The sequence below is a fragment of the Sodiomyces alkalinus genome, assembly GCF_003711515.1.
Source record: "Sodiomyces alkalinus F11 unplaced genomic scaffold SODALscaffold_10, whole genome shotgun sequence".
Lineage (NCBI taxonomy): Eukaryota > Fungi > Ascomycota > Sordariomycetes > Glomerellales > Plectosphaerellaceae > Sodiomyces > Sodiomyces alkalinus.
In genome coordinates this window covers 1,021,145-1,039,058 of record NW_021167088.1, presented here as the reverse complement: position 1 = coordinate 1,039,058, position 17,914 = coordinate 1,021,145, and the positions used below count along the sequence as shown (strand labels likewise).

Genomic DNA, 17,914 nt, shown 5'->3' with positions numbered 1-17,914 from the left:
CACGTGGAGCTTCACCGACTTAAATCAATGTGGTCGTACAAGGCCACCAAGACCTGGGCGAGGACCTTCAAGAAGGAAACCCAAGCACAAGCTACCTGAATACCCATCTCCTTTGTTTGGTTGTCCTCGGTATTCCTGGGCCCTCCTACGTCTTTCTCTTTGAAGCTTCGTCTTCTATCAGCTGCCTAGCCCTCCATCCGCCCCTCTGGTCCCAAGACACTTCTTCTCCAGCATCCTCTGCCCCTCACTACCGACAACATGCCGCCCACAAGGAAGCGCCCTGCCCCCTCGACCGAAAACCCTACCGAAGCAGCGGCACCATCTCAAGCACCCAAGCGGCGTCGCGCCTCGCAAGCGTCTTCGAGGAGCAACCCCGCCACTTCAGGAAACCGCCAGAACTCTCGCTACCAGGCCGTCTTTGACGACGACGACGACGACGACGACGATATTTTCGGAGACCGCAAAGCGAAGAAGAAGCAGGACCAAGAGGATGACGAGGATGTCATAGATTTGGCCAGCTTAGACGAAATCCCCGAGTCGCAGCGGGTGCCCAAAGAGGACAAACGCATCAAGCTCAGCAAGTTTCAATGTGCGATCTGTATGGACTCTGGCACAGGCTTGGTCGTTACACACTGTGGTATGTGATCGCCCGCGTTCCTTGTCCTCGTTTCAAACGCTGACATGACTTTCACAGGCCACATGTTTTGTTCCGAATGTCTGCAGTCCGCCCTTGATATGGAAGCGACGAACAAGAAATGCCCCATCTGCCGCCAGAAAATCGACCAAAAGGATCGCAGCGCCTACAACTCCAAGACCAAAGGGTTCTGGCACTTAGAGCTCAAGTGCATGACGGCTCGGAAGCTGGCCAAGCAGCCGTCGCGTTGAGAGTCAAGGAGATACTCCATTGGGTTGGCGCCCTCTGAACTCATGGTGGGCTCTGCCAGAGACATACGACTGGAAAGAGACACACCCGGGGAGGAGAAGAAAGCCACCGCCACGACGAAAACCGCAACAGCTGCACGCAAGAATAAATTCCACCCCGAGGTGATCAACCAATGACTCTCGCGCATGGCGCGGCCCGCTGCCAAGGACAGACGAAGATGAGGGAGGACGGGTACATTGGACCAGGAATAAACCCGGGGTACGCGCGCGGAAGGGAGGTTGGCGTTCTGATCATGATACCCCTTGGCCTGGCTTTATAAGATGAGGGTCGCGGCCTTTGAGTTTTACCAAGGCGAATAGGAATAGGGACAGTGCCGAAGATGAACGCATCTGGATAACACAAGGGGGTTTCCGGGATACTTGTATGCGAGAAGGTGTCGGGAGGAGCGTTATTCATACCTCTCTCTTGCCAGCAAGAGGGAGGCAACATGCCGAAGAGCAATTTGACACTGCGATCGGCGTGGCCATTTTGTATCCTACCTAACACAGGCAGGCATGCCGAATGTATGAGCAATGTTTATGAAGTAGGATCGCTTGCCGCCTGCTTAAGGCATGGCATAGCATAGTATATTACTTTTAGCCCACCCATCCACCTGTATATACATTTACATGGGTACCCAGAACGCCGGCTTTTACGCACTCCGACAAGGCCGCTGACGATGCTGACGACAAGCCTACACGCATATTCACGCAAAGGGGTTCCTAATGCTTTTGATACCATCCTTCCGCCTTGTCTAACCCGTTGCCGCTCTCCTGCATCTCTGTGCCTAGTGCGGTCGAGCGCCACTTGAACAGTCTGAATTGCTTGCTTGTTTGACTTAGTGGAACACCGTCGTTCTACCGTTCTGAGTCGTGTTTGGAATGAGGGCGTTTTCGTGCTGTGCATCCAGTGTTAGCAATCGTCATGGGCTCTTTTGTATCTCGGGTCCGAACGAAACACTCACCTCCAAGAAACCAGTTGCGGTGATGAGCAGCATAAATCCCTCCGCTAATTCCTCCACCCAATGCTCCAATGCGCCACTTTGGGCGCCGGCGCGATGACTGTTGCCGCCGCCGCCGCCGCCTGCTTCTACCGCCCCGATACCAGCGCTCCTCTTCAGCGTATGCGCCACTAGCATGCGGTGATCGGTCAAGAACTTCTGCCCTTGGCCGGTGTAGCTGGCCCCGCGACAGACGATGGCGGCAGCAATGATGTGGGCCATCTTGGCCAAGAGCTCGTAGTGTTTCGCGAGAGCGTGAGGCTTGGCGGGATCGGCCTGCAGTTCGGGATCGGCCGAGAAAAGACCCGACATCTCGACGTGGCGTAGGAGGTTCGCATGCAGGATGGCCGTGGCGCCGGTACGAGTTTGCGCGAGCTGCAGAAGCAGAGCGAGCTTGGCGGCCATCAAAGTCTCCCCGGCCTCGTCGCCCGACTGAATAATCTCGGACCACTCGCGAAGAATGTCGCGGAGCGAATCGACCAGAACACCCACGAAATTGCCCTCCGAAATCATCTCCAACAAGCGTGGACTCTTCTCCTGCCGGCTGAAGGTGATGAGGGCATTGAAGAGGATCAGAGCCGCCGTTCGACTCTCTACCTCTCCGCGCAGTGCGTCCTCGCAGATGGCATCGATGAGACGTTCCCCGTATGTCTGTATTGCGCTCAGCGTTTTCGGCCGGGCAGACATCAGCGGCCCGTCGTCAACCATGCCCGTCAGGTAGCGGTAGCAGATGGCGTAGTAGATTGCGCGCGATTCTGGCCGTGTCGCCGTCCCCTTACCGATCGCCTGGAGGGATATCTGGAAGAGCTGATAGAGCTTCTCGCTAACAAGACTACCAATGCTCTGGCTCTCTTTGTCCAGAGAAGAAGATGGTTTGGAGGCGAGATCGAGTTTGAAAAGAAGAACCCTGCCGAGACCGGCCAGTTCCGCGGCTTCTGCAGGCCTGTCGCAAGCATAGAGTTCCAGTGCGGGTAAAATTGCCTGCAAGGTCTGCAGCAGGAAAGATGTCCGGGTGGTGCCCTTGAAGTCGTTCGATTCCACCATGACTAGCAGCAGGCTGGTCCATGCTTTGAGGACCCGAAGGCTGCGGGACGCTATCTGGTTTTGGCGATTGCTTGAAATGAGGTGCTCGAGGATCATAGCCTCTTCTTGCTCAATGGCGGAGAAATCCTGTGCCGTGAGGACAACACCGTCGTGCCGTTTTTCGCTGCGCTTGAGCAGAAGGATTTCCTTAGCACGCTCTACGTTGAAGATTTGAACGCCATCAACGTCCATCTCAATGCAGATGCTCAAGTCGAGCCCTGTGTAAAATTGTAACCGCGGCTCCGGATTCTCCCACAAACCATCAGGAAGCAGAAAGTCATAAAGGTCGAAGACAGTCGGTATCACGATCGGCTCGTTGTTGTCGCCTACGAGGCGGCCATTGAGGGCTTCGAAGATGCGGCGTTTGACCGAGGGGAGTCGGCTTTGTGATATGCTGCAGAGCTCCATGGCGATGTACTCCAGGGCCATGCCCCGAAGGGCGAGGAAGTCAATAAGTGTCGCGGCGCCCCCAGTCAGAGGGAACTGCGGCTGGTTGATGTCCTCCCCCTCCCAGGGGAGCGCCGGCTGGATGACAACGTCGCGTAGCAACAGGTGAAATAGCACCTCGTTATCCCGCAACTCGTCGATGGCAAATGGCGCCGTCAAGGGAGAGCTCCAGAGTACTCGCAAGATGCGCATAGACTTGAACTTGAGTGTGATAAGCCATTGCCGCATTCCCTGAGCGTCTCCGGCGGGCGTCTCCAGCAATAGTCGTAAGAGGCTGTGGAACAGGGATGTCCTGTTAGCGAACGCTCCGTTGGGGTCGACGTTCAGATTCTCCACGCCGCACTGAAATCCCAAAAGGAGATGCGCGATGGTGGGCCGGTTCGGCATCGCCGCCAGGCAACTGAACAAGAAGTCTAGGATGTAGACCTTGATCATGTAGTTCGGAGAGTCCGCTTCGCGGCCGAAATCGAAAGGCGCTGTAAGTTCCGAGGTGAGCGAACGCGCTATCGCCTCGTCGTCCCCGTTCGCCTCCATGGCAATGATGGCTCTGTTCCGTTGCGTCTGTCGGCCCGAGGTGAGAGTCCACGCAGAGGTGATTTTCGGGGCGCTCGACATCCTCTCCAGTAATTTAAGACAGGCCAGAGCGAGGTCGGGGTGACCTATACCGCAGTAATTACCAATATCAACCACCAGGCTCAGATGACCGGCGAGACCATCCTCGAATGACGCGTAGGCAGCGTTAGCTACTGGCGGCCGACGATGGCTCGACTGGAGTTTGACGAGGGGCCGCACAAGATCAAGGTAGGTCGGCTGAAGGTCCAGCACTTTGAGGACGACTTCCACAGCACGCAAAATGCCGAGGATGACGGGCGAATCGGGAGGAGCACTGCCAACTTCCGTTGGCTCGACATGTATGATTTTGAAAAGAGCAGCAATCGTCTTGTCGTTGAACATCCACTCCATGACCCGGGCGAAAGGGTGGAGCCGCACGTAGGTCGCAAGATCCGTCGCCCCAATGGCTGCATCCAGCTGAATGTTCGTCTCGTTGGCCAGGATGATCAGGTCTTCGTTGAAGGTCGTGAGGCAAACCAAGGCGAACTCGAGGCAGCTGAGTCGGAGCAATCGCGCTTGGTGGACATCGGTGGCCTCGTTGACTTTGGCAGAAGACAAGGTGCCCAGCACCAAGTCGACGTACAGCTCGATACCTGGCATCCTGAAGGCACTGCCCAGGGTCTCGGGGAACGGCAACGAATCGTTCAGGTGGCTGCTTTCTTCTGATGGTGTCACCAGCGCCATCAGGAATTGAATGAAGGCGATGCCCTCTTCTGGCGTTGAGCAGAGTTCGTCCCCAATCTTTTGCTGAATGTCTTCGGGGGCGTTCAGGGGTGGCCGGTGGTGGCCGGCTGGGAAGACAACGTATCCACCGCTCATCCAGTTTTCGAGGCAAGTCCACATAATCTGGCCTTCCTCTTGCGACTTGTGAGTCAACAGGCCTCGCAGAGTCGTGAACACGCTGCCACGTATATGAGGCAGTATCGGACTGCTAGCCAGTTGAAAGCACACCTCCACAAGGTTATAGTTAGGCTCCTTGAGTAGCAGCTGCCTGGCCGTCTCGCTCTGCGACGAGAGCTTTGCGATGAGGCCGAGATAGGCTTGCAGCATCATCTCGGACTCTGGTTCAGCTTCGGCCTGGTCGGCAATTGGCCTTCCTGACCGATACAAAGTTGTCTGGGCTGCTGGAGGCATGTCGCGAGTCTTATTCGCGAAAAAGCTGAGCTCCTTGAATATTTGGTGCCAGGTCAGAGAGAGTGATCTCCTCATCTTCCCAGACGCATGATGGCCTTCATCAAGCAAAAAGTCATGCGCAGCTGTGGCACAGGTGTCGTTCCCGGAGATGGACTGTAGCATGTTGCAAAACGCGGTAACCAGGGGCGTGGAAGCTCGTCGGGAAGCCCAATGCATGAAGCCCGCCAGATTGCTATCCGGATCAGACCAGAAATTTGTCGCGGCATCCGGACGGTCCTCATAAGCGAAAGCAATAATAAGCAAGAAACGCTCGAGATCCGCATCTTGTTCGTAAGCCTGGCTCAGCTGCCGCTGCTCATCCTCCTCGATACGGAGCCTCCGCAGAACATCGGGGAGGTTGGATATGAAGGCATCGACAAACACTTCCATCCGGATTGCCAAACATCGCTTGAACGAGTCGGAGAAGGGCGCCGATTCCTGAGCTAGAGGTGGCGTCTTTCGGACAAGCCATCTGAAGAGAGCTGCTCTCGAAGGATCCTGACGTTCAGAAATGTTCACATCGGCCACGATCGAGAGCATGAAGTCGAATGCCCCATCTTTCAAAGCATCAAAGAATGTCTTTGACCGCTGCCGATCCTCTGGTGAGGCGTTAGTGTCAGTCTCGGGTTGGTCATGTCGTGATGGTAGGTCATCTCACCTGCATCGAGATCCACCCCCTGAAGGCTACCAAGGAGCGCATCGTCAAGATACCAACCGCTATACTCGGCAAGCCACCATGTCCTCACGGCGGCTTGGAGGTTGGTCAGCGGCCAGGGAGTGTCGTCCTTTGGGCGACAGATAAAATCATCGAGCTCTCGGGCAACAGCCAGGTCTCCAGCGCCTTCAGTCGAGCCGAATGTGGCGATATAACTGCCAAGCACCGGGTACAAGTGAGCTTCGCAGGAGTTAGTCTACACGTTTTTGTTTTCTAACAAGTTTGTCATATGATAGCTTACCGAGCAGGATGTCATATTTCTCCGTCCTCCTGAGAAGTTGGAGGAGATTCTGGAAATCCGATGCGTGGCCGTCCTTCTGTTCAATGGCATTGCTCAAGACGATGGAAAGGAGTTCGTGCTGCTGAATGAGGCTCACTCTGGAGAACTCGAGCGTCTCTAGGCCGTCAGGCATATTCCCTCCTGATCCGCTCATCAACACAGCAGCGGCGGTCATCTTGTCGCCTATCCTAGCTAGCCAGGATCGCACGTCCTGCATGGCGGACATGCATCTGGAGATGAGTGTGTTTTGGCCTGACCGTTTCATGACGTTCTCAGCGATATAAGCCTGGATAACGTTGACGACATTTTCGTCCGCCTCTTCCGCATCGAAGCCATCAATCTCGAAAAGCAACCGCAAGCTGTCGAGAACATATTTCCGCTGCTGGTGAAATCGGATGATGGCGCATTCGAGTAGGGGCCGGCCAAGGATCGCGGTGTCCTCCTCAGACTCCAGAACATATCGGGAAGCCTCGATCTCGTTTATTTCCGTCTCGTCCGCCAGATTGAGAGCAATCTGCTGAAACTCGTCGTTGACCGAGTACTCGTCCCCGTCAACCGTAATCTTGCCTATCGTATCGGCCTGGCATCAGTTGTCTGAGCAGCATCATGATTAGGTTCAAGCAGCGTCTCCTACCTGACTTGAGGTGCTGGCGACTTTTTTCCTCCCTGGCCGGACGTTGCCATAGCCGGTCTAGCTCGCGCTTGAAAACCCTTTGCACCAAAGGATTGTCGAAGGATTCCACATTCTCTGGACGGCCCTCACGGATCGCGACAAGGTCGCGATGGAAAGATTGTAGTGCATCCAAGGTGGTGACCTCGGCCATGATGGCGAACGGAACGCTATGGCGTGGTGGGAATTGGTATGGACTGCATGAGCTAGTGTGAAGCCCACGACGATTGAGGGCCTGCAGGTACTGGTCGTCGGTTTGTCGTCTACGGAGTGATGTCGTTCTGGTTAAAGTGCGGATAGGTATCGAGATTTTGGACGCGACGGGTGGTAGAATTCCAGATCTTGCTAGTATCTGTACCTAATTTGGAGCTTGATTGTCCGTACCTTACTAGACTGGGCTGGGAGCTGTTCGTACCTCAGGTACCTTGAGATAGGTACTAAAGTATGGATACCATGCCCTGGTACTTCGCAGAACCTTACAGGGGCACGGGTATCCTCCCCCGGGTAGACAGATGTTCCGGCCGCTTCCAATGGCGCATCTCCTGAGCCTACCGCTTACTTACAAAGGAAGGCGGTGGAGGTTTCTGCCTTGGACTCCCATGGGAGCTTAGAACGAGCTCCTGGCAATTACAAGGGTCCTGTTGAGATGTTGATAGAGGAAGAATAATATGTCCAGAGGTCATGGTGAGGCCACGCAGACGTGTTTTTATTTTTATTTTTATATGAATCATTAATCATTGTTCTTTTCCTCTATTGGCATCGTTCTCATCGTCCTTCCTGCCGTCGTTCTCATCGTCGTCGTCATTGTCTTGGTCGTTCTCCGGCGCGTCGTTTACACACGCGAGACGGTAATTTCAGAAATGAAATGGCTCCCGCCAAGTCATCTGGGGGAGATGTTACCCTCTATGATGCTCTAGACTCCATATCCGGGGGAACTGTGAAGGAACGGAGCAACGGCTTGGACGATCTCATCTTTTTACTCGAGAAGAAAGCTAGAGCAGCAAGCCTGTAAGAACCAGCCCCCCTTGGGTTCTCTTCAACGTAGGTTTCTAATGAAAACAGGTCCGGTCTTGCGGATAAGCATTACCATCGCATCTTTGAGACAATCTTCAGGAGTGCCGTCTCCGAAAAGCAGAGCTATTATGGAGGCAAGAAGACCACAGCCGCTTCTGCGGCATCACGGTTGTCCAAGTGGTAGGTTTTCCCGGCCTTAACACCCAGAGCGCCTGATCTGACTTGCCCAAGTGCCGAGGCCCTCCGTCTGGCGCTTAATCATGGTGCCGCCAAATTGAAGCGAAAGACAGTCCTCTCTGTCATCGATCACATTACGCAGACCCTTCCTGGACGCGGTCCGGACCAGCATTTCGTAGAGCCGTTGCTTCAAGACTACATCAAGTCCATGGTCGTCATGCTCTCTCATCAAGCGAATGTTGAGCACCTAGGTACTCACGGCGGAGAAGGCTGGAGAGAATGCGTGGAGTTCTGTATCGATTCTATGTCGGTATACCTTGATGGTGCCGATCAACGGGATTCCAGTTCTCGTGCATCTCCCGCCCCGGGAACAGGTGTGTCCTCTTACTCCCTTCTGTTTGACATACCAAGGATCTGGCGAGCGAGGCTAACCGAGCACACGAGGCCTCAGGCTCTCTGTCGGCGTCCGGTAGGTCGGTTGCGAACCGGAGAGGCTCAGGTCAACTGCATCGAGGCACTTTACAGGACCTTCTCCAGTGCCTCTACCTACTGGTCGTTCCGCCCAACGCCCCTCTGGCGCAGAAATCCCAAGATGTCGCCAGAACGCTCCTTCGAGCTCTCCAACTTCGCCACTCTGGGCTCAGCCAGATCACCTATCTAGCATTTGCGTCGCTAAACATCCTCCTGGCGAGGACCCAAGCTGATGACCTTGCACAAGCTGGAAACTTAGCCAAGGAAATTGTTCCCTTAATCACACATTGGTGGCAGGGACGTGCTGTCTCAAAGGACGAAATGCTCAACTCTGTCAGAGACGAAATGCTCAAGACCATGTTCTTCATCCATCTCCACCTTGAGCGCATCGTTGTGGACGACACGGATCTCTCAATCGAGGGAGACTTGGAGGACCTCTCGGAAGCCCTTTGGCTTGAATACACGAGGCGGAACGAGCGGGATCAGCTCCAGTTGGATGACCTCACATTCTTAGTCGCCACGCTTCCTGGGGATTACTTTAGTCTGAACACCTTTGGCCTCCGCCCGCACAATCTAGATGGCGAGAGGAAGTGGGCACTGGTACAGAACCTGGCCTTCCTCGAGAGGATACTGTGGATGGCCAAGTCTCAGAAGCCTTCGGTAACGACGGGCCAGGAAGAACAACCTCGCAAGAAGCGTCGCACCGTGATCAGTGCCAGCCGTCTTCTAGAGAAGCTCAAGTCTGCCGATCCAGCAGTGCAACGAACTGCCATTCAGCTCGTTCCGTTTCTCCTGGAGATCAAGGCTTACTCCCCGACCGATCTTGCAGAGTTACGGTCTGAGATGTCTCCCTTTGTCAGCGGCACTGGAAGTACCACCTCCTGGGCGATGCTGGCTTGTGCTAGGTACGTTCTCCTTTTGTTCTTGGCTCTCAAGCTGCCTTATCATTCTCTCTACGCCTCTGCACCTACCTTATCACATCCTGTCACATCCTACCTTGGCCCCGGGTGTTACTTATGAATGTCTCGCTCTGGAGACGGGGAATGGGTTGCTTGGCGGCCCCTGATCAAATCCTCGTCCTCCCCGGCTGCACGCTTCGTCTAGCATGTTTACGTCCATCCGTCTGGGCTAACTTCGCCTACAGTTACATCGTACACGCGCCAAATCCACAACACGACGCCAGTTTCTGGAAATCCATCTGGCAGATAGCTGCTCGCGCGGCTAGCCTGTCGAGCACCTGCCGTGCAGCATGTCACTTAATGCATGTGATGATCGAGTCGGATGTGCTCCCCTACCATAGTATCTCCGATGAGATCAACAGTCTTGTGGCGACTGCGGACGTCAACGGCCCGGCCACTCTGGTAGACTCGTCCATTACACTCATGATGCGTCTGCTCTACCTTCGCAATGCGAAATTACCAGGCGCCAACCAGTCAACATCCCATCACATCATTCGGTGGGCGTTCTTTAGGTGGAATCCAGCTGATTTGTCATTTGCTTCGTCCAAGGCCATACACACGCACCCACGCGAACTTGCAGACCTCATACAAGCTTGCTGTGGAGTTGTGGTACCGCAGCGTATCGCCCAGACTTTGGTGTCAGGAGGTCCCATCAGCGAAGCATGGACCGTTTATAACGAGTCCGCCCCAGTCACGAGATATCTTCTTCTTCTCCCCAATCCACCCTCGCAACGACATGATTTGGCAAGGAGCCGAGAGGGTTCCACGGTGGTCAATTTGGTTCATGCAAACGACTCGGACAATTCTCACGCCTCGAAAAGGCTGATTCTTGAGCTGTTCTGCCCCAAGATTGAAGAACTGCAGGACCTATGCAACTCATGGAGTAAAAACACAGTTGAAGTCAGGGTGCAAGTATCTCCGGAGAGACTGCACAGTCTTTTCTCTACTTGTGTTGTTGGCGCACTTCTGATGCCTCAGCTCCAAGGCTTGAACTCGCGACAATCACGAGATATAGAATCGGCCGTGTTTGACCTCTTGGATTCGAGCTTGGGGGCCGTCCTCGACGCACCCGATAATCGACCATTCTTCGATGTCCTCCTCAAGGCGTCCTCACTGCACATCCCTCCTCTAGAGACGACCGCGATGAACCTCCTCGTCAAGGACGGCCTTCACATACTACGTCTCCTGTCCAAAGTCGCGGAGTGTCTGCACCAGCGAACCTTGCGCGAGTCGTCTGGCCAGCACCAGGATTTGATGGATTTGGACGACGAATTCGAGTCTCAGGCCAGCCGAGCTAGTACCTCGAGCAGGAGCCTCGACGTTCCCAGACGAAGCCAGTCGATGAAGCTAAGTCACGAAGCTTTTTGCATGTCCACGACACTGCGACTCTACTTTTTGGAGGCAATCCATAAAGACCATGGACAAGCCGGCCTACTCCCTGGAGACTTCTTCGAACATTCGCTGAGCCTTTCGAAGGAAGACCTCCTCCTCAGTCAAGGGGTGCTTTCTGAGGTGTTCAAATCCGATTTCGTCGTCAACCCTGATGACGCTTTGCGCATCATTGAGAAGCTTGGCGAGGTCATTGGTGAGGCCGAGTTCACTTGCTGCGAGGTTGCTCACTGCATGACTCTAGATGTCATGGAAGGCCTCGTTTCCGTTTGGCTGGACGAGAAGCATGAAGTAGCAGCCTGTGTGGGCGATCTCTATCACTACTTCATCAAGGCATCGCTTCCTAAGAACAGCCTCTCTCCCAGGTCTCAAATCCGTCTCGCAGGGTTGTTGTTTGCCCTTCTGCGGCACGATCCCCAGTACGGGGCAAAGCTGGGCTTAGCTTCTTGTCGAACCACACTTCTCTCTGTTCTGCAGCCGGGGGCGATGCTGGTCAAGCACTACATAGCCACCCGTCTACCGGACATATTTAGCTTGTATGTCTTGAAAACTCACGACGATGTCTTCATTGACGTCCTGGATAATCTTCCCACCGATGCAGACAACGTGGAGGGAATAGCGTTTCGCCTCTTCGTTCTTTCAGAGTTGGCGTGCCGCTGGTCAACCCTCCTTCGACGATGTACTTACCACATTTTCGAGACCCCTGCCAACATCCCGTCTTCTACTAAATATGCGACAAGGTGCGTGGCCAAAGTATCAGAGGCGCTCGGATTCGAATCTCCCAAGCAGCTGTTCGAAATCTTCAAACCCCAGCTCTTGTACACATGGCTCGATGGCGACGAAATCGAGAAATTACCATACGAAATATTTGGCTACTCGAGTCTTCACGACATGCTTCAAGCATCAAAAGCAGAAGCGGCAGCCTTGATGTTCATGCGTGGTCAAGAGCAGAGAGCCCTAGACCTGGCGCAGAAGCTCAACACCAAGGTAGAAGACCTGATCAAACATGGATTTGTCAAGGCGATAGCCTTTGCCATCGCCCATGACACGAACACGTCTCGCTCCGGCGATTCGAGCGCAGAAACCAGCATTCGCAAACGTCTGGGCAAGGAACCCTACCTGGACTCCATCTATGCCCACTTCGCAGACATCGTTGCCCTTTTCTTTGACCTTTTCGACCAGGAGGACCCCCTGGAAAAGTACTTCGCCAAGGACGAGAACTTTGCCTATGCCGCTACCAATATGGAGGAGATGAAACAGCATTCCCACTCTCAAGTGGTTCTACCCGGCAACCAGCAGCCAATGTTCAAGGGGAAGTATCTACTCCGAGAGCTGTTTCACCTGTGCAGCCGGACAGAATACGAGTTGCAGAGCATCTGGACACCAGCGCTGGTGGTCCATGTTGCCAGGAGGCTTCTCAATACCGTCCATCCGGCCCTTGGCTCACTGCATGCATGCTCCGTACTGCGGAAGGTCCGCGTTCTCGTCGCATTGGCAGGTCCCGTTGCGCTGGAGTTATACCCACTGGAAATGCTCCTTCATTCCATCCGTCCCTTCATCGTCGATTCGGAGTGTGCGGATGATGCGCTGGGGGTGAGTCAATACCTCATCACCAGGGGTTCAAAACACCTCGAGCAAGTGCCCTCCTTCCTGGCCGGGCATGCTCTCTCCACATTGGCCTCTCTCAGGGTGTTCCTAGAGTCTAGCCAGTCGAGCACAACACAGGAGAGCCAATTTAAAGCCACCATGAGCAAGGCCCAGCAGTTCCATGGGTGGTTTTCCAAGTACCTGTCTCGGTATGAATCCCCAGCATTTGTGGAGGAGCGTCAGAGGTCTTCTTTCAGGACCATCACCCAGGCGGCGTCACGAATTCGATCGTCAGGGAATGCAGAGAGCGGCACGCACGAGAGTACTCTTCTTCTGGAGATCCTGGGAGACGATGAGCGCGAGAACAAGCTGTTGAATGAGGGCGCTCGCGAACTAGCCCTTGGAATGCTTTGCGGGGACTTCGTTGTTCCCGCCTCGGTGCGCCTCGATGTTATTGACGATGATCAGAAGGCTCTTCAGCACAGCGGGCCTGTGTGGAAAAGTTGTAAAGCTCATGCGCTCAGCGACAAGTACCTGGCGTGGGCTGGGCGCGTTGTCGGCCGTTCGTTCGCTGCGTCGGGTGAAATCCCGTTGGATTTGCTGCGCGAATCCGACCTGGCGAAATACGTCAAACTTGCCTCGGGGGTAAACGGCTCGGAGCAAGGACTCTTAACACTCCTCCAGAGGCTGACGGTGAACAAGACTTCGTTCACGGCCGGTCTCGCCGAGTCGGCCCTTAGATTGGCAGTGTCTGAAGCCGCAGTCCAGGAGGATCAGTCTCTGCTCATCGCGGCCCAAAAGACTCTTCACGAACCCTTATATCTGGCATCGGAATGGCATCCCTACCGAACACCGCCGTCTGATGGTGTCTCTTTTACTCCTTCTTCGAGGCTCTCGGATGCTCAGCTCTTCTCTCGGGAGCACATCGGAGAGCCAGGATGGATTCAGAACTTGTCCATACACCTGTCCCAAGCAGCTCCCGATTCCACCATTCTCAGCAGTCTACTACCGGTTCTTACCCGCGTCAAGGGCTTCGCCGAGGAAGCTTTCCCGTTTATCTTACACCTAGCTTTGTATAGCCAGCTAGACAAGCAACAAACCGTCAAACGACACTTGTCTGAGGCAATGAAAAGTTGGTTTCATGACACCAACGAAGCATCTCGTACGAATCAGAAGCACCTCATCAATGCGCTCCTTTACCTCCGCACTCAACCATTGCCGAACGAGTCGTCCATTGCGGACCGCACTACTTGGATAGACGTGGATTTTCCTTCAGCATCCTCCGCTGCCTCGAGGTGCGGTATGCACAAAACGGCCCTACTCTTTATTGAATTGGCCTCCTCCCAAACAACTCGTACATCCCGCAGATCGTCTGCGGCTCGAGAAGCAGATACGTCGGGTGTTCTGCTCACAATCTTCGAAAACATTGATGACCCAGACGCATACTATGGCTTGGCCCAGGCATCGAACTTAGCCACCGTATTGGCGCGGCTCGAGTACGAAAACGATGGGCCGAAGAGCCTTGCGTTCCGTGGAGCCCAATACGACAGTCATGTCCGTCGTAGGGATCTTGCCGCGCATTCGGACGGTCTCTCTCTCGTTAGGGCGCTGAGCACGCTAGGGCTCTCGGGCCTGTCCCACTCTATACTCCAGACGCAGCAGAGCCTCGACGAGAACACGGATTCCATCAACGACATGTTCCACACAGCAAGGAGACTGGAGATCTGGAATCTTCCCGTGCCGAGCTCAAACAGAAGCCATGCCGTCACCATGTACAAAGCTTTCCAGAGCATCCAACAGGCCCACGACATGGCTGACGTCCGCCATGCCATCCACGATGGACTCTACAGCACAATGCGGAGCGCCACGGCTCATGCCATCAATGCGGCTTCCCTGAGGCAACATTTAGGAGCCCTGGCCGCCCTTACCGAGTTGGATGACGTGATTAATGTGTCGGACGGGAATGACTTGGAGAGCTTGCTTCATCAATTTGATTACCGTGGGCGATGGATGAGACGGGGTCGGTAAGTGGGGGGTTTTTTTTTCTTCTTTTCTTCTTCTTTTTTTCTTCTTTCTTCCCCCCCTTGAACTTCATGACAAGGTGCAATGATCTCATTTAAGGACAGATATGACGACGTGAGCCAGCTTCTATCATGCCGCGAAACGACAATGAGCCTGCTCAGCCAACAAGGCAAGCTGCGTGCTTCGGCGAGCCTCACCACGGCCCAGGCTAGACAGACCGAAATCCGATGTCTCTTACTATCGTCCGGAATCTACCGTTTCCATCGAGCGACGCAAGAGTCGCTCAACTTGTCAACAGCTCTCACGGACCTTATTAACCCCTGCCAGGAGCTGGGACTGAACGTCGACGCAGCCATCAGGGTCGAGTCGGCAAACTCGCTCTGGGACCATGGAGAAATGATCTCGTCGATCCGAATGCTCCAAAACATCGACAACGATGTTGATTTTAAGAAGCAGAGCATATCTCTCAGTCGATCGGACTTGCTATCCAGGATTGCGCACCAGGTCTCGGTGGCGAGGCTGGAGAAGCCGCACGACATCCAGAAGAACTACCTCGAACCTGCGCTGAAGGAACTCAAGGGGAAAAGTGAGGGAAAAGAGGCCGGGAAGGTTTTCCATCAATTCGCCGTGTTCTGTGACGAGCAGCTTCAGAACCAAGACAGCCTGGAAGATCTAGCCAGGCTACAAGGACTAAGGAAGGGCAAGAGCGACGAGGTGGCTCAGCTCAAGTCGCTCATATCGAGCACGAGGGATACGCAGATGAAATCGAGATATTCATCGCATCTCGCACGCGCCCAGCAGTGGCTGCAGCTAGACGAGCAAGAACTACGACGCGTAGTACAGACCAGGGGCGAGTTCGTTCGGCTCAGCCTGGAAAACTACCTGCTGTCACTCATCGCATCCGACGAGCACAACAACGACGCGCTGCGGTTCACCGCACTCTGGCTGGAGCGATCCGACGACGACGCGGTCAACGATGTCGTGCGAAAGCGCCTCGACAAGGTCCCGACAAGGAAGTTTGCAGCGCTGATGAACCAGCTGTCGTCGCGTTTACAGGATCAGTCCACGTTATTCCAGCGGCTTCTGCTAAACCTCGTGCACAACATTTGCGTCGAGCATCCGTACCACGGGATGTACCAGATCTGGTCCGGCACGAAAGTCAAGGCCAATAGCCAGGACGAAGTCGCGGTGCTCCGGCAGAAAGCAACCGAACGGGTAGCGAAGCAGCTAGAGAAAGACCCTACCGTCGGGGCCATTTGGCATGCCATAGATAGAACGAGCGGCTACTATCACCGGCTTGCGGTGGATAGGGACCCCTCCAGGTATAAATCCGGGCAGAAGGTTGCTCTCCGAGAAACGGGATCCGGCAGTCAGCTTGTGAGCGCACTCAACAAGTATCAGATCCCGCCCCCGACCATGCAGCTCGAACTCGCGGCAGACAGGGATTACTCGCGCGTCCCCATCATCGCGAAGCTCGAGCCGCACATGTCCATCGCCTCGGGGGTCAGTGCGCCGAAGATCATCACGGCGGTGGGCAGCGACGGGCAACGGTACAAACAGTTGGTGAAAGGAGGCAACGACGATCTGCGACAAGACGCCATCATGGAACAGGTGTTCGCGGCAGTCTCGTCACTACTCAAGCTGCACCGGGAGACGCAGCAAAGAAAGTTGGGGATCAGGACCTACAAAGTGTTGCCCCTGACATCGGCCTCGGGACTGATCGAATTCGTGCCCAACACAATCCCGCTGCACGAGTTCCTTATGCCCGCGCACGAGCGATACTACCCCAACGACTTGAAGGGGGGCCAGTGCAGGAAGGAGATATCGAACGCCCAGGGCAAGTCGGGCGAGGTGAGGATCAACACGTACCGCAAGGTCAAGGAGCGGTTTCACCCGGTGATGCGGTACTTCTTCATGGAGCACTTCGTGGACCCGGACGAGTGGTTCGTCAGACGAACGGCGTACACCCGCACCACGGCGGCGATATCCGTGCTCGGCCACGTGCTAGGCCTCGGGGACAGGCACGGGCACAACATCTTGCTGGACCGCAAGACGGGCGAAGTGGTGCACATCGACCTCGGCGTGGCGTTCGAGATGGGACGCGTCCTTCCGGTGCCGGAGCTCGTTCCATTTCGACTGACGCGGGACATTGAGGACGGCATGGGCATCACGAAGACGGAGGGCGTGTTCCGGAGGTGCTGCGAGTTCACGCTGCACGCGTTGCGGGAGGAGACATACTCGATCATGACGATCCTCGACGTGCTGCGGTATGACCCGCTGTATTCGTGGTCTATCTCGCCGGTGCGGTTGGCGAAACTTCAGGATGCTCGGGCTGGCGGCGGCGGCGGCGGCGGTGGTGGTGGTGGTGGTGGTGGTGACGGCGGGGACGGCGATAACGGGGCACAGAGCGACGACACGGAGACAAGCAGGAAAGGAAGGAAGGGGCCAGGGGCTCGGGTGAACGAGCCGTCAGAGGCCGACAGGGCGCTCGAGGTGGTTAGGAAGAAGCTTTCCAAGACGCTGAGCGTGACTGCGACGGTCAATGACTTGATCAACCAGGCCACGGATGAGAGGAACCTGGCTGTATTATATTCGGGATGGGCTGCGTATGCCTGATAGATTCATCATAGACGAGTAACGAGTGTATTTACTTGACGAGTTACAGAAGAGTGAGTGTTCTGTACCTTAAAGGTAGCCAACATGATCTTGTCGAGAATTATTGTACAGAAGAAACCCTGAAGCAGGCTTTCTCCCACATTTGTGCTTCTTACATAAGGTACTTCTTGCAGGTACTTCGTGATTACGGGTCACATGTTGTTTGCCTCGGACCATCGCGATACAGTGTAATTGCACGGTGCGGGTCCCTCTTATCTGTAGAAAGCTTCGTAAATCGTAAACCCGTTCTTATCTCCGTCCGCTAAATTGTGACCCACAAGAGGTACGCAAGGTATGTACCTCAGATGCTCGCACCCTAAGGTACCTTAGGTCTTAGGTACTACAGTAAAACGGTGATGCTGTTCACCCAACGCAGATAGTACGTATCTACCGTATACTCCGTACCCTAGAGGGCTCCTTCAGGTTGTAGACGGTCTCGCCATCCTACTAATGATGTCCCCTCAGTCTCATCACTGTCATCTCTGTCATCTCGAGGACCAAGAAATTTCTTAGCGTCACGAACGATACGAGGCTCAGAAGAGACCTTCTAGCTGCACGCTGCCAACGGCTGTACCGATAGACAAACGACCCAACCGAACACCCCTCATCATCATATTCCCCGTCAAGAGTCCGACAACACGACGCGTAGGGCATCTGTGGAACACCCGTGGCCACTCCAGCCACGCTCTGGCATGCCTAGGCCGAGAAACAATCAAAACACCATCGAGGGAGCGCTGT

General features: G+C 54.9%; 3 protein-coding genes across 3 annotated transcripts; 2 read left to right on the top strand and 1 right to left on the bottom strand.

The window, feature by feature from the left end:
• Positions 1 to 258: 258 nt before the first annotated feature.
• On the top strand, positions 259 to 885 carry SODALDRAFT_362820 (hypothetical protein; the record flags this gene model as incomplete). Its single annotated transcript, XM_028614500.1, has 2 exons — positions 259 to 637; positions 695 to 885. 2 exons carry the CDS (start codon positions 259 to 261, stop codon positions 883 to 885), a joined length of 570 nt encoding a protein of 189 aa, XP_028463769.1.
• Positions 886 to 1,746: 861 nt separating this feature from the next.
• Positions 1,747 to 7,283, bottom strand: SODALDRAFT_300242 (hypothetical protein). The gene is made up of 4 exons (XM_028608881.1): positions 6,867 to 7,283; positions 6,194 to 6,799; positions 5,896 to 6,132; positions 1,747 to 5,836 (listed from the first exon to the last, which is right to left on the bottom strand). The coding sequence occupies exons 1-4, from the start codon at positions 7,054 to 7,056 to the stop codon at positions 1,845 to 1,847; spliced, it is 5,025 nt and encodes a 1,674-aa protein (XP_028463768.1). The 5' UTR covers positions 7,057 to 7,283; the 3' UTR covers positions 1,747 to 1,844.
• Positions 7,284 to 7,567: 284 nt separating this feature from the next.
• SODALDRAFT_55236 (phosphatidylinositol 3) lies at positions 7,568 to 17,221 on the top strand. Its single transcript, XM_028615474.1, has 6 exons — positions 7,568 to 7,910; positions 7,965 to 8,096; positions 8,148 to 8,467; positions 8,545 to 9,469; positions 9,709 to 14,523; positions 14,626 to 17,221. Exons 1-6 carry the CDS (start codon positions 7,768 to 7,770, stop codon positions 17,135 to 17,137), a joined length of 8,847 nt encoding a protein of 2,948 aa, XP_028463767.1. The 5' UTR covers positions 7,568 to 7,767; the 3' UTR covers positions 17,138 to 17,221.
• Positions 17,222 to 17,914: the final 693 nt, after the last annotated feature.

Coding starts and splice junctions, on each gene's coding strand:
- SODALDRAFT_300242 (XM_028608881.1), bottom strand. CDS start 7,056: ATGGCCGAGGTCACCACCTTGGATGCACTACAATCTTTCCATCGCGAC. Junction 6,800..6,866: donor TCGCCAGCACCTCAAGTCAG/GTAGGAGACGCT, acceptor CCGATACGATAG/GCAAGATTACGGTTGACGGG. Junction 5,837..5,895: donor GGGGGTGGATCTCGATGCAG/GTGAGATGACCT, acceptor ACGCCTCACCAG/AGGATCGGCAGCGGTCAAAG.
- SODALDRAFT_55236 (XM_028615474.1), top strand. CDS start 7,768: ATGGCTCCCGCCAAGTCATCTGGGGGAGATGTTACCCTCTATGATGCT. Junction 7,911..7,964: donor AAAGCTAGAGCAGCAAGCCT/GTAAGAACCAGC, acceptor TAATGAAAACAG/GTCCGGTCTTGCGGATAAGC. Junction 8,097..8,147: donor GCATCACGGTTGTCCAAGTG/GTAGGTTTTCCC, acceptor GACTTGCCCAAG/TGCCGAGGCCCTCCGTCTGG.